Below are 14,010 nucleotides of genomic sequence, written 5' to 3' on the forward strand. Positions count from 1 at the left end.
CGCGGGGGAGTTGGTTGTCCCGAGCAACCGCTCCCGGCAGCCCGCGCGCGTCGCGCGCTGCCCCGCCCCTTCCGGGCCGGCCGCGCTTCCGCCAGCGGCGACGCCGGAAGTTCCGGCGCGTCCTTCCGGTCGGTGCGCGTGAGGGCGACGGGAGCGCGATGCCGACGGGCGACTACGAGTGAGGCGGCGGCGGGGACTGGGGGTGGGGTGGGGCCCGGCCGGCAGCGGGGCCCAGCCCCGGGGGGGTGAGGCGGGAGCGGGGCCGGGACACGGCGGGGCTCCCGGGGAGGGCCGGGGCTGGGCCCGGCGGGACGGGGCGGGTTCGGGGAGGGGGGTGCCGCGTCCCCGGCGGCGGGGCCGGTCTCAGGCTCTGGCGTTTCCGCAGCTCCAAGCCCAGCTGGGCCGACCAGGTGGAAGAGGAGGGCGGCGACGACGGTAAGTGGCGCCGGCTGCGTGCGGAGGTTCCTGCTCTGCCCCCGTCGCCCCTCCTTTTCCCGGCTCGTTACCCGGGACTCGCTCCACTCCCAGACCCCGGAGGAGCCGCTTTTTCTCCTAAAACGGTCCCCTTACATTCAAGGCTCAAAGCAGACCCAAATCTGTCTTCTCTATGGCTGATCCGTGAAAGAAGATTATACCCGGCCTAGGACAGGGACAGGGCTCCTCTCCAGGTCTCCTGTCTCTATCAAGGGTTCGAGGAAACTGCGGGGGTTGGAGTGACCGATAGTTCCTACCCCAGAATATAGTTGTCCCGCCAAGTGCGGAGAACGGAGCGGTCTCCTGGCGCCCCGGTAGCGGGGAGGCCCTCGCTGGCTGCGCGTCGCCCACAGAAGGGAATAGGGGTGGGAGCGGGGAGCGCCTGCCCCGGGGCCGTGCCGACGGCGAGCCCCCACTTCTCTTCTCGCAGACAAATGCATCACCAGCGAGCTGCTGAAGGACATCCCGCTGAGCGGGGTGCTGGGCGGCAGCCTGAGCGCCGAGGCCGAGCTGCTGAAAGGAGGTGAGAGCCGCCCGCGGTGCCCGGGGCCGTTCCGGCAGCTGCTCGCGTCGTCCGGCTCACCGCCTCCCTCCCGCAGGTCCGCTGCCCTCCCCGAAGGAGCTCATCAATGGCAACATCAAGACCATCACAGAGTATCGGGAGGAGGAGGATGGGCGCAAGGTGAAGGTGAGCACTGCGGCCCAGGCGGCGGTTGGGGCTGTCTCCAGCTGCTCCCCGCTGCGCCCCGGCTCGGGGTTTGGTCCTGCCAGCGCAGCTGGGTGCGCAGCGTTCCCGAGGGCTGGGCTGATCCTGGGGGGCCGCGCTGAGGGCGTTTCATCAGTCCGGGGTTCGGCTCTGCCTCGGGCTGCTCCGGTTTGGGCCTGGAGTGTGTCTGCCGCGCGTGGGCCGTCCCTCCTGCGGTGACGGGCTCTGTTGTACCCTGCAGATCATCCGCACCTTCCGGATTGAAACCAGGAAGGCCTCCAAGGCGGTGGCCCGCAGGAAGGTGAGTGCGCTCCGTGCGGGGTCGGAGGGACAGCTCCGCTTGTAGGGAGAAAGAAAGGTAGAAAAACTGCTCGTTCTCCGCCCTCCCAGCCCTTCTCCTCAAACTCTTTGCGGTCTCCCCAAATCATCCGTCGCCGGGGGTCACTTTCCTTCCTGTTTGCGGTTCCGCTCTGTGTTCAGCACTAGCGGGGCTGCGCTGGTCCCAGGCGTCCTACAGCACTCGGGAGCGCGTCACGCGGGTGGGTCTCTCCCTCGCAACCTTCCCCTTCCTGAGCAGCCGCTGGTTCTCCCTAGAACTGGAAGAAGTTTGGCAACTCTGAGTTTGACGCCCCCGGTCCTAACGTGGCCACCACCACGGTGAGCGACGACGTCTTTATGACCTTCATCACCAGCAAGGAGGTGAGTCCGGAGGGGCGGGAGCCAGCGGACGCGGGGAGCCCTTGGCGGCCGGTGCGGGCGCGGGGGGATGTTCCGGCTCCGCGATGCTGAGGAGTCTTTCCGTGCCCAGGACCTGAACTGCCAGGAGGAGGAGGACCCCATGAACAAGCTGAAGGGGCAGAAGATCGTGTCGTGCCGTATCTGCAAGGGCGACCACTGGACCACGCGCTGCCCCTACAAGGACACGCTGGGGCCGATGCAGAAGGAGCTGGCTGAGCAGCTGGGGCTGTCCACGGGCGAGAAGGAGAAGCTGCCGGGAGGTACCGTATCCCTTTACCCTGCGGGGCAGCGCTCCCCTCCCGTGTCCCGTGACGGCCTGGCTTGGCTGACAGCGGCCGCTGCGTAGCGTTGTATCTGTTTGCGTCAGCTGGATTCGTCCTTTCCCTGGGGATTTGGTTTCTGGAGCTGGAGTTAGAGGCTGGCTCCGGCCCCTCTGTGCCTCACCGTGGTGTCGCGGTGCCCCGGGAAGGAGGAGGGCATCGCTCTAACGTCGCTTTTTCCGCGCTCAGAACCGGAGCCGGTGCAGGCCCAGCAGAGCAAGACGGGCAAGTACGTCCCGCCCAGCCTGCGGGACGGAGCCAGCCGCCGTGGGGAGTCCATGCAGCCCAACCGCAGGGGTAAGCGTCATCCCGGGGCGGGGGTGGACCGTCCGCGCGCTCAGACTCCCCGCTCCTGTCCTGGCTCCGCCGTTCTCAGATGTGCCCCGCGCATGAGGCTGCGCTGCTTGGGGGCGGCGAGGGGTTTGGAGCCCTGCGCGTGGCCCTGGTCCTCCCGGCGGCCCTGACCTGCCCGTCCTTCCGCCCCAGCTGATGACAATGCCACCATCCGTGTCACCAACCTGTCCGAGGACACGCGTGAGACCGACCTGCAGGAGCTGTTCCGCCCCTTCGGCTCCATTTCCAGGATCTACTTAGCCAAGGACAAGACCACCGGGCAGTCCAAGGTGAGAGGGCAGGGAGGGATTTCCCCGGCCCTGGCGAGGGCGGGGGGAGACGCCCCGCCGCCCCTCACCTCGCTTCCGTCCCGCGCAGGGTTTTGCCTTCATCAGCTTCCACCGCCGGGAGGACGCGGCCCGCGCTATCGCCGGGGTGTCCGGGTTTGGCTACGACCATCTGATCCTCAACGTGGAATGGGCCAAGTAAGCGCGCGGGGCGGGTTGGAGGGAGGGGGGCAGCCCGCAGCCCCTCCCCGCTGCGGGGGGGCCCACATGTGCACCCGGCTCCGCTGACGCGGGGCGGGGGGGTCCGCGGGGGGCTGCCCCAGTTCTGACTGCGGTCTCTGCCTCCCCTACAGGCCTTCCACCAACTGAACCCACTGCGCTGCCACCTCCCGTCCAGAGCGATCGGTGTCCCTAAATAAAGGCGTGGTCTGGTATGCACAAACGTGTCGCTGTGTCGTGCCTCGCCGCGAGCACCTCTGCCAGGCTGGGAGCAGCCCTGTCCCCCCGCGAGCCCCGTGGGCTCCGTGCTCGCACGCAGGACACCCAGGGTTGCGTCCGACTGCCGGACCAGGCCGGGCTCTGCCTCAGACGCCTCCCGGGAGCTGCTCGCGTGACTCACTGCTGCCTCGGCCGCGTCTTGCTCAGAGGCACGTGGTGCACGTGGTGCACGTCCTGCTGCTGCGCTGGGGCTGGCAGCGCGGGGCAGGGCGGAGCGCAGCCGCTCCCCCTGCTTCCTGGGGGCAGCGGGCTCGCGGCGCCCGGGGTTTCAGCTAGACCGAGAGGTGAGGTCTGTCAGGAAGCGACACGAGGCCACGGTGGTACAAGCTTTAATTCCAGCCCTTCCACATCAGGCTTATCCTCTCCCTGCGCGGGAGCCCTGCTGCCCTCTCCGGGAGGGAAGCTTGTGCCCCCAGGCCGGGGCCGAGCCCAGCCCTGTCCGCCCTGGGGCCGTGCCGTGTCTCCGGGCCTCCCTCCGGGCTCCTAGGCTCCTTGCCGGAGCTCCACGTGCTCCGGCCGCTCCGCGTTCGCGGGGCCGGCGCCGCAGCAGCTGCGCATGCTGTCGGCCAGGGCCGCGTAGAGCAGCGGGTGCACGCAGATGTTGAAGTTGACGAGGATCTTGCAGACCTGGGCCGCGGCGTGGATCGCCTGGGAGACGGAGCAGTCCTCGGGGCCGCGGCGCGGCAGGCGGCGGCCCAGGTTGACGTTGCGGAAGACGTGGTAGGGCAGGTAGGAGAGCGCGTAGAGGGCCACCCCCGCCCCCACCAGCAGCCCCACCTTGCGCTTCTCCAGGCGGCCGATGTTGGGGTTGCGGAAGACGGCACGGACGATGGCGGCGTAGCAGGAGGCGGTGAGCAGGAAGGGCAGCCCGCAGCCCAGCGCGGCCAGCAGCAGGCTGTAGGGGTAGAAGTGGGGCAGCCGCTCCGGGGAGGCGCTGCCCAGGCACTCCGTGTTGCCCCCGTTGCCCCGCAGCTCGGAGAAGACGAGCGTGGGGGCCGCGAGCGCCCCGGCCAGCACCCAGACGGCCGCGCTCAGCGCCTTGGCGTGGTGCGGCTGCAGCCGCCCGTGCACCCGCAGCGGGTAGACGATGCCCAGGTACCGGTTGAGGCTGATGCAGGTGACGAAGAAGATGCTGCCGTAGAGGTTCCAGTTGAAGAGGAAGCGCTCCATCTTGCAGAGGACCACCCCGTAGCGCCAGTGCTTGGGCGGGTAGTAGTATGCCGCCAGAAGGGGCAGCGAGAGCGAGTAGAGCATGCCGCTGACGGCCAGGTGGAAGGAGTAGATGATGCCCGAGTGCCAGAAGCGCTCGTGCACCACGAAGCGGTAGACGGCGACGGTGTTGCCGAAGAGCGCCGTCGGGAACTGCAGCGCCAGCACGGGCCACAGATCCTCCTGGAACCTGCTGAAGTTGCTGCAGTGGCTGCCCGAGGTGTTCATCTGGGGGCCGTGCAGTGCCGCCTCGCCGGCTGCGGGAGGGAGCGGGTGGGTCAGGCCCTGCCGACCCCAGTGGGGGCTGCGTGGTGGCAGCGTTAACGCGCACAAAGAAAGAGCAGCATGAGAAGAAGTGCGAGAAGGTGGCGGGTGCGCAGGCGAGGTTTGGCTGTATGCAGCACAGCTGCCAAACCGACCTGAGCCGAAGCGGAGGCCGAGCGCAGCTGGGGGGAGCGTGGTGCGAGGTTGAGGCGAGCAGTGAAGCAGGGCTGCCAATGCGGGTTGTCGAGCACCTGCCTCGCGCCCAGACTGAGGCCCTGCAGCCCTGCGGGCCCTGCTCCCACGGTGGGGGGGGGGGGATCAGAGAGGAGCTGCCCCAGCAGCAGCCCCCAGGGCCAGCAGTGCTGCCTGGCCGCTCCTGGCGGTGGGGCAGAGCCCAGTGCTCCAGCAGTCCCCAGCCCCACTGTGCTGCAGCCTGGCCTCCACCCCCCACCCGTTCCTGCGCCGCCGCTCACCCCGTCCTGCCTGCACTGCGGGGTCCGTTCCTGTGCCGTTGCTCCCGCGCTGAGCCCCGGTGCTCGCTTGTCTCCTCCCCTTGGCAGCTTCAGTCCCTCCCTTCTCAGCAGGGTAAGGCGCAAGGTCACATCCTGCCCCACGCTGGGGGCAGCACAGGGTGGGAGCAGGGTCCTGCGCTACAGGTCTCAGCCTCTCAACGAAGCCCTGCGGCCGCCGGGGCCCTTCTCGCCTGGCCTCCCCAGGGGCGGCAGGCTTGGGTGTCCCGGCGGGGCCGGGCACTTCCTCTTCTGCAGGGCAGCGCCGCAGGGAGCCCTGCAGCTGCCCCCGGCGTGCCCAGGGGGAAGGAGGTGCCCGCCCCCCCCCCCCCCCCTTCCTGCCAGGGCAGGGCTGGGCGCTCGGCCTGGGGGAGGGAGCCAGAGATACGCTCCGGGCAATTAAATCAGGGCCCTGTGGCAGGGAGAGCAGTGCTTCAGTCACGAAACGCTCGGAGCACAGTGAAACGGGCAGCTCTGCAGCAGCAGGAAGCCCAGGGTGGCGAGGGGACCTGCTGCAGCCCAGACAGCAACGCGGCATTTCCGCTCCCCCTGCCCAGAGCCCAGCAGAGCCACACGCAGTCGTTTGGAGCACTGTATTGCGCAAGAGGAGGAACAGAGCCGTCGGGAGGCAGCTACCCATTCCCTCTTAGTCCGTGCACGCAGCAGCAGGCTGGCACCTCAGCGCTTCCCCTTACTGGCATGCCCAGCCTTCCCCTTTGCCAGCAGCTTCCCTCGCCCCTTCAGCCTAGAGGGGGCGAGTTTGGGGCCTTTACGTTCACCCTCACGGCCTGGACGCCCCAGTCCTCGTCTTGGCTTTCGCCCGGATGCTCCTTGCGGCTGCCCCGTCCTGCTGCGGGGCCGCGAGTCCGTCTGCCGGGGACCTCCCGCGCGCGGCTGCGGCTTCCCACGCTTGGCCCGGTGGGTGGGCGCTGTGGGGCGAGGGCCGGCGGCGGCACTGGGCTTCTCCGGCTGGCCGGGACGCTGTCGCTTCCTCGGTGGGGCAGGGCCCGAGGGTGCTCGCTTCCTCTTGGTGCGCTTGGGGAACAGATCTTGGGAGGAGAAGGGAGAGGCTCAGAGGTGCAGTCGGGAGGGAGCAGCAGTGGAGCTGCCCCGTGCACCGGGGGGAGGTGTCAGTGCGTTTACTTTGAACCGAGATCACGGAGAACTCAGGGTTTTTGCATCATCAGCGGATCCCCGGAGCGAGGAGGGGACGCGGGAGGCTCAACCCCTTCCCCTGCGGAACTCACCTTCGTCCGGCTCCTCGCCGACCTCCTGCCGGTAATACTCCGCGTCGCTCTCGTCTGACTGCTCAGCCGGATCCTGCTGCTCCGGCGCCCCGGGGTCCTCGGCATCGCTGTCGCCATCCTGCCTCCGTCTCCTCCGGATCCCCGCCAGGCTCTTCTTCCTGCAACGCCTGCCGTCAGCCTTGGCCCGGTGCGCCGCGCCCCGCCGCCCTGCCCCGCCGTCACCTGTGGGCCTCGCGCTGCTGCCGCTTGCGCTCCACGTCCGCCTCCTGCTTCTGGCGCCGCTCCGCCTTCAGCTGCAGCTTCGCCTCCTTCCGAGCCAGGATCTCCTGGACCTCTGCCTCCGTCTTGTGAACTGCGGAGGGAACGGCACTGAGACGGAGCCGCAGCCGCTGCGCCGGCAGGCTGCCAGCGCAGTGTGAGAGCCCTGGGCTGCGGCGGGGGCTGGCGGTGCTTACTGAAGCTGTGGTAGAGCACATTGCCCTGAGCCAGGCCCTCCTCCACCTTGACAAGCTGCAGGGTCATGCGGGGCCCGATCTGCGGGAAGGAGGCGTGGGGAGTCCCATCAGGTCCAGCCTGGAGCCCTCGCGGCTCCCAGCGCAGCTGCGGCGTCCCCCCGGGTCAGAACATTTACTTGGACGATCACGGGTAAGTCAAGGTCTCCGTGTCGTCACCCCCGGGGGGACGAGCGCTGCCCCCGCCAGCCCCTCGTCTCCCCAGACCTCAGTGAGGCGCACGGCGCTCTGCTGCGCCTTCATGTTCCCGCGGCCCGCGTACGCCTGCGGCAGCTCCAGGATGTTGTGGGTCCCGTCTTGCTCGGCCTCGCTCTCGGACAGGTTTATGTCTCTGCCGGGAGAACAAAGCATGGTGCGACGGCCAGGCCGCCCCTCCCGCCCCCGCTGGGGAGCCGGCGCCCGTGCTCACTTGACCAGCAGCTCGCTGATGTCTTCCAGGCGGCTCATGTTGGGAAACTTCTCCTGCAGCAGCTTCTTGAGGCCTTTGCTCACGCCGACAGGCACGACCTTCACGCTGCTGCGAGGGCGAGGAGGAAGCGGTCAGGGTCACGGCGCCACGCGGATCCCGCGCGCCGCAGGCTGCGAGGGCAGGATGCCAACGGGTCAGAGGCTACCCAGAGCGGCTCGGGAACAAACCACTGTGATGCAACCCAAAAAAAGGTGCCGGTGCCGTCCCCAGAGCCTGGGGGCGACCGTGGGGTGCTGCAGGGGCGCTGGGCACCGCAGAGGGGAAACCACCTGCGTGCTGCCTGCTGCCAAGAGGCCAAGAGTCGCTGAGGAAGGAAGCGGTAGCAAAGAGCAGCCGGATGCCTCAGAGCGTTTACTTCTGCGATATCACGGGGACATCAGCAGCCGTATCCTCATCATGGGAACCCACAGGGAGCAATTCTGGCCCTGGGGCTCGGACGCGCGGGGTGCTGGGGGCTAGCGCAGCACTCACTAGTGCCGGAAGTCCAGGAGCTGCGTCTCCGCATCATAGCTGATGAGCAAACACCTCTTGATGTTGTTGAGGTTGACCTGCGGAGGGGAGGGGAGAGGAGGAGGAGAGGCGGCAGCTCAGAACCGCGCCGCCGCCACGCCGCTGCCGGGGGGATGTCGCGCTGCCTCTTTACCTTGTGGACGTTGATGGAGGGGAACATGTTCTGGAACATGCTCGCCATGAGCTTGATGTGGATCTGCTGGAGGCCGAAGTTGCTGAGCACCAGGAGCGGGTGGTGGGTGAATTGCTGCTCGTGCATGCGGTGCCGCTTCAGCGAGGAGACCACGTCCTTGATGAGCGCGTACTGGGGAGCAGGGGCGGCCGTGAGCGGTCGCTGCCCACGGGGGCAGGGAAAGGGGAGGGGGCTCCGTCCCAGCCAGCGGGAAGGTGAACGGCCCCGGCTCCTCTGGGCACCCACCTGCGTGACCTTGAAAGTCAGCGTCGGGCCGCCGGGGAGGCGAAAGAGCTTCTGCAGGGGGAAAGGAGCAGGCGCTCAGTGCCGGGGAAAGCCGCTGCCAGCCCTCCCCGCTGCCCTGACGCTGCCGCAGATGCATCAGTGCGTTTACTTTGAACTAAATCACCGCAGAAACTCAGCGGAGTTTTGTCATCATCTGCATCTGCTCCGGGAGAGGGGAGGGATCCCCAAAAGGGCTCCGGCGCCTCCCGCTCAGCCGGCCCCAGGACGGGAGAGGCGTTAGCAGGGCCCACCGCAGCGTCAGCAGTGCCTGCGCAGGCACACGTGCAGCGGCACCTGCTACTCACAAAGTTGATGCTTGAGGACGATTTGCTGAAGACCAGGAAATGCGTCACCCCCAGGGGCCCGGCCACCGCCACAAAGTCCTTCAGCGAGTTCTTCTTCCGGACCTGCGTCACACGACGAGATCGAGACCGTCGTCCTCCACCCACCGGCCGGGGCCCGCAGCGCGGGGTGGCTGCCCCTGAGGCCCCTCGGCCCTTGGCCACGCCAGGAGCCCGGGGAGAGGCGGGGGAGCCAGGCCCGGTGGGGCGCGAGGCAGGCTGAGCTCACCTTGAGCGCCCGCGCAGTGTAGGGCTCCATCACCTTCCGCACGTCCAGGACGAGCTGCCGCACGTTCTTGCCCACGCGCCCGCGGTGGAAGACAAAGGAGTGGGGGACGGTGCTGAACTCCTGCTGCGCGTTGTGCAGGGCAGCCGCCCGCTCCTTCTTCTGGTTCTTGGTCTGCGGCCGCAGTGGGGGTCAGGGCGGGGGGGCTGCAGGACCCTGCCGCGTCCCCACGCGCTGCTGCGCCAGGGCAGCGTCCCTCTCCGGGGCAGCCCCCCCCCCATCCTCTCCTGCCCCCCCCAGGGGACCCTGGGACAGCCCGGCCCCCCCAGTGCTCTCCTGCCCCCCGGGGGGAGCCCAGACCCCCAGACATCCCCCCCCATCAGCTCCTGTCCCTCGGGGGGAGCCCAGACCCCCAGACAGGTCCCCCTGATCATCTCCTGCCCCCCGGGGGGAGCCCAGACCCCCAGACAGCCCCCCCGATCCGCTCCTACCCCCCGAGGGGGACCCTCCCGCTGCCTCCCGCCACAGCCGCACCCCTCCCAGCCCCTCCCGCTCCCCCGGGGTGACCGGGCCGCGGTCTCGCTCCAGGGCCGGTCCGATACCCTGCTCCCCCCGCCGCTGCCCGGCCCGGCCAGGCCCCCCGGCCCCCGCTGCCCGCAGGGAGGGCGCGGCCGCCCCCCGGATCCCGCCTGAACTGTCCCTGCCCCGGGCAGGGCTCGGATCTCCGGGACCGCCGGGGACAGCCGCGTCTCCCGGTCACTCCGATCCCTCCCGGGTCCCCGCGATCCCCCCGGGCCCCCGGCCGCACCTTGCTCGCCCGCCCCATGCCTGCGCCGAGCGCTTCCCCCCGCCACCATGCAGGACGGCGGCACTTCCGCCGGCGCCGCCGCCCGCGCGCTCCGGGCACTTCCGGCCGAGCACTTCCGGCCGGTCCGTCGCCCGGCGCGCTCGGGGCCACCCCGCCGCGTTCCGCCCCGCCCGTTGCCATGGCGACGTGGCCCCGCCGCCGCCCCCCCCACACCCCCCGGCCAGGAGACGTCGCCGAGCTGCGGCCAAGCGCGTCTTTATTGCTGCCACCGCCGAGTCGGCACTGGGGAGCGAGTCACGCAGCCCCCCCGGAGCCCCCCCGGGTGCCTAAAGCCCCTCCAGGTTCCCTAAATCCTCCCAGTTCCCCAAATCTCCCCGGTTCCTTAAAGCCATCCCAGGTTCCCTAAATCCTCCCAGGTTCCTTAAATCTCCACCTGGTTCCCCAAAGCCTCCCCTTGATTCCCTAAGCCCCCCCCTCCCCGGTTCCCTACGTCCCCTCCAGGTTCCCTGAAGCCTCCCCGGTTCCCCAAAGCCCCACCCAGTGCCCCGAAGCATCCAGATTCCCCAGAGCCCCCCCAATTCTCCAAAGTCCCACCACTTCCCTAAAGCTCCCTCATTCCCAAAATCCCCTGCAGATTCCCTAAGGCCCCCCCAGTTCCCCAAATCTCCCCAGTTTCCCAAAGCCCCTCCCGGTTCCCCAAATCTCCCCGGTTTCCCAAAGCCTCCCTGGTTCCCTAAAGCCCCCCCCCCCCAAGGTTCCTTAAAGCCATTCCAGGTTCCCTTAGGCCCCTCCCAGTTCCCTAACCCCCCCCAGGGCTCCCCAACCTCCCCCCACCGGTTCCCCAAAGCCCCCCGGTTCCCCAAAGCCCCCCAGTTCCATAAAGCCCCTTGGTTCCCCAAAGCCCCCCAGGCCTCTCCAAGTCCCCCCCCGTTCCCCAAACCTCCCCAGGGCCCCCCCAAACACCCCCTGCGGCTCCCTAAAATCCCCCCCAACCCCTCTGGGGCCGGGGGGGCCCTGCCCCACGGTGCCCCCATCCCACCGGGGCGAGCTCCCTGCCGCGGGGGCCCCCAGGGCTCGGGGGGTCGGGGTGCGGCGGCGGGGCCGTGGCGGTGGCCGTGGGGGTGGCGGTGGCGGTGGCGGTGGCGGCGCGGGGGCCGCGGTCACGCCGGGGTGACCCTGCGGCGGCAGCAGGCGCAGGTGAGGCAGCGCAGCGCGCCCAGGCTGAGCCGGAGCAGGGTGCCGTGGCGGAAGAGCAGCCGGTAGTAGGTCCGCACGGAGAGGTCCCCCGAGGGGTCGGCGTACTTGAGGGCCACCAGCGGCGTGTAGAGGCGGTTGGTCTGCGTGCGGAAAGCGGGGCGCCGGGCCCCCACGACGCGCGCCACGGCCTGCGGGCACCGCGGGGGTCGGCGCCGGCCCCGGCGCCCGCCCGGCCTCCTCCCCGGCCCCCTCCCCGGCCCCGGCCGCACCTCGGCCACCGCCTCGGGGCTCTGCCCCAGCGTGGCGAAGATCTCGTGCGAGGCCGGCAGGTAGACGTCCTTGAAGTACTGCACGGTGGCCGCGTCGGCGCCGGGGCACTCGCGGCACGACACCTCCTCCATCAGCTTCAGCTCGAAGTCGGTGTTCACGGGGCCCGGCTCCACCATGGAGACGCTGCGGGGCCCAGCGCGCCGTGGGGCCGGACCCCCGGCCGTCCCCCCCGCGGGAGCCGTCCCGTCCCCCCGTGCACTCACAAGACGTTGAACTGCAGCAGCTGCACGGCCAGGCTCTCGCAGAAGCCCTCCACCGCGAACTTGGAGGCGGCGTAGACGTCGTTGAAGACGATCCCTGCCAGCGGAGGGGGGCTGAGCGCGGGGGGCCCCCCCCCCGCCGCCCCGCCGCGCGGCCCCCGCCTCACCCTGCAGCCCCATCACGCTGCTGATGACCACGATGTGGCCGCTCCGGCGCCGCTTCATGTCGGGCAGGACGGCCTTGATCATCCGCACGGCCCCGAAGAAGTTGGTCTCGAAGAGGCGCTTCATCTCCTCCACGCTGATGCTCTCCACGGGGCCGACGTGCCCCACGCCGGCGTTGTTCACTGTGGCGGAGAGGGGCTCGCCGGCCGCCCCCGCCGCCCCCGCCGCCCCCGCCGCCCCGCGCCCCGCTCACCCAGCACGTCCACTCTGCCCCCGGGGACGCTGCCCACGCACTCCGCCACCGAGCTGTCGCTGCACACGTCCAGGCGCTGGATGCTCAGCGTCCGGCCCAGCGCCGGCCCCGCCGCCTCCTCCAGCTTCTCCTTCTTCCGCAGGTCGCGCATGGTGGCGATGACTGGGACGGGGAGGGGGGACACCGCTGGTGGCCCCGCTGCCCCGTCCCCCCGCGCCGGGCTGCCCGGTCGGAGGGTCAAGCCGGCATGGTGCTCCTTAAGCCGCTTGGGTAACGCGGCTGCTAATCCCCCCCGGCTAAGCCCCCCGCACGGGGCAGCCCTGGGGCAGCGAGCCGCAGCCACGCTGCTGCGTGTGGGACGTGTGCACGGAGCTGCTGTGCAGCGCGCTCGTGTGCGCAGGGAGCTGTTAGCACGCGCGTGGGGACCAGGATGCCCCGGTCCAGGGGGCTCCCGTCCCCGTGCCGCCGTGCCGGTGGGGGGCGGAGGGCCCGTCCCGTCCCCCCGCCGCGCCCGGGGCGGCAGGGCTGGGCCCTGCCCGCTGCTCACCCTGGAAGCGGTGCTGGGGGTCGCGCGCCAGCCGCACGGCGATGGCGAGGCCGATGCCGGAGGAGCAGCCGGTGATGAGGACGGTGCGGGGCGCGGGGCTGGCCATGGCTGCGCCGGCCTCGGGTCCAAAGGCTCTTATGAGATCAGGACCCGGTGTCACGTGGGGGCAGGATCAGCCGCCGCGGGCGGCCCCGGGGAGGGCACGGGGACGGGGGGCTTCGGCCCCCTGCCCTGGGCAAGGCCGCCCTCGGGGAGCCCCCGGCGGGGCACAGGGCTGGGGGCCGGCGAGGCAGCCCCATAGCCAGGCCGCGGCATCCGGAGGGTGCCCACGGCCTCCCGCGGCCCCAGCCCGGTGCAGAGCCTGTGATGGGGACTCGGGGGGCCCGAGGGGCCAGGACTGCTGCAGGGTCAGGTGGGGGGCCCTGGGCCGCTGCGCCGTGGGGCAGGGGCTCAGCTCCCCGGGCCGGGGGCGTCCGCGGCCCTGCTGCAGCCTGGGGGCCTGTTACTGCAGAGACCGTGGTAAATATTTGCCAGGAAATGGAAAAATGGGTCAGTGGATCAGAGCCGAGAGGCTGTGACTCAGGCGATGAGGCAATGGGGGCGACTCCGGCCAGCCGGGCCCCGGGGGTGCCTGCAGCCCAGAGCCAGCTGCGCCGCAGGCCGTGGGGCCGGGCGCCCCCGGGGACGGCCCTGCCGTGGGGCTGGGTGTGGGGCTGGGTGCCCCCAACAGCCGGCCTCACCGTGGGGCTGGGCACCGCCAGGAGATGGCCCTGCCGTGGGGCCGGGGGTCCCCAAACAGCCAGCCTTGGCGTGGGGTGGGGGTCCCCAAGAGCTGGCCTTGCCGTGGGGCTGGGTGCCCCCAAACAGCTGGCCTTGCTGTGGGGCCATGGGGTCCCAAAGAGCCAGCCTTGCCATGGGACCAGGCGCCCCCGAAGAGCTGGCCTCGCCGTGGGGCTGGGGACCCAGACACCGCCAGCCTTGCCGTGGAGCTGGGAGTGGGGCAGGAGGCCGGGTGCCCTGAAAAACCTGGACTCGCCGTGGGGCTGGGAGTGGGTCCGGGTGTCCCGATGCCCGCGGGCCTCGCTGTGGGGCCGGGCACCCCGACACCCACTGGCTTTGCTGTGGGGCTCGGAGTGGGATGGGGGGGACGGGCACCCCGACACCCGCTGGCCTCGCTGTGGGGCCGGGCACCCTGACACCCGCCCCGCCGTGGGGCTGGGGACCTGGACACCCGCCCCGCCGTGGGGCTGGGAGCGGGGCGGGGGCCCTGAGACCCCGCAGCCGCGTGCCGGGCCCGCGTGGGGGCCGGGCCGGCCGGGCCGGGGGGAGCCGCGGGAGGCAGGGCCGGGCCGGGCCGGGCCGGGCGGGAGGCGGGGGCGCCCGGCGGGCTCGGCCCTCCCCGCCCCGCCG

At 70.8% G+C, this 14,010-nt stretch overlaps 3 protein-coding genes across 4 annotated transcripts; 1 reads left to right on the forward strand and 2 right to left on the reverse strand.

The window, feature by feature from the left end:
* Window positions 1-33: 33 nt before the first annotated feature.
* Window positions 34-3,300, forward strand: EIF3G (eukaryotic translation initiation factor 3 subunit G). Its single transcript, XM_064499284.1, has 11 exons — window positions 34-178; window positions 386-435; window positions 905-997; window positions 1,074-1,162; window positions 1,422-1,481; window positions 1,775-1,879; window positions 1,989-2,178; window positions 2,428-2,535; window positions 2,725-2,861; window positions 2,950-3,056; window positions 3,212-3,300. Exons 1-11 carry the CDS (start codon window positions 159-161, stop codon window positions 3,225-3,227), a joined length of 975 nt encoding a protein of 324 aa, XP_064355354.1. The 5' UTR covers window positions 34-158; the 3' UTR covers window positions 3,228-3,300.
* A 369-nt stretch (window positions 3,301-3,669) lies between these two features.
* Window positions 3,670-10,031, reverse strand: P2RY11 (purinergic receptor P2Y11). The gene is made up of 13 exons (XM_064499216.1): window positions 9,909-10,031; window positions 9,104-9,274; window positions 8,839-8,940; window positions 8,495-8,545; window positions 8,210-8,380; window positions 8,038-8,114; window positions 7,507-7,614; window positions 7,305-7,428; window positions 7,041-7,119; window positions 6,808-6,937; window positions 6,586-6,743; window positions 6,020-6,387; window positions 3,670-5,144 (listed from the first exon to the last, which is right to left on the reverse strand). Exons 1-13 carry the CDS (start codon window positions 9,924-9,926, stop codon window positions 3,840-3,842), a joined length of 2,862 nt encoding a protein of 953 aa, XP_064355286.1. The 5' UTR covers window positions 9,927-10,031; the 3' UTR covers window positions 3,670-3,839.
* An 818-nt stretch (window positions 10,032-10,849) lies between these two features.
* On the reverse strand, window positions 10,850-13,843 carry RDH8 (retinol dehydrogenase 8). Of its 2 annotated transcripts, none has more exons than XM_064499286.1 (6): window positions 12,601-13,843; window positions 12,054-12,215; window positions 11,803-11,982; window positions 11,639-11,732; window positions 11,375-11,558; window positions 10,850-11,245 (listed from the first exon to the last, which is right to left on the reverse strand). In XM_064499286.1, the coding sequence occupies exons 1-6, from the start codon at window positions 12,704-12,706 to the stop codon at window positions 11,069-11,071; spliced, it is 903 nt and encodes a 300-aa protein (XP_064355356.1). In that variant the 5' UTR covers window positions 12,707-13,843; the 3' UTR covers window positions 10,850-11,068. The 2 variants fall into 2 exon arrangements, with proteins under 2 accessions (XP_064355356.1, XP_064355355.1); XM_064499285.1 differs by having other exon boundaries at window positions 10,850-11,293; window positions 12,601-13,837.
* Between the last annotated feature and the right edge of the window lie 167 nt (window positions 13,844-14,010).

Source organism: Dromaius novaehollandiae, chromosome 33, assembly GCF_036370855.1.
Source record: "Dromaius novaehollandiae isolate bDroNov1 chromosome 33, bDroNov1.hap1, whole genome shotgun sequence".
Lineage (NCBI taxonomy): Eukaryota > Metazoa > Chordata > Aves > Casuariiformes > Dromaiidae > Dromaius > Dromaius novaehollandiae.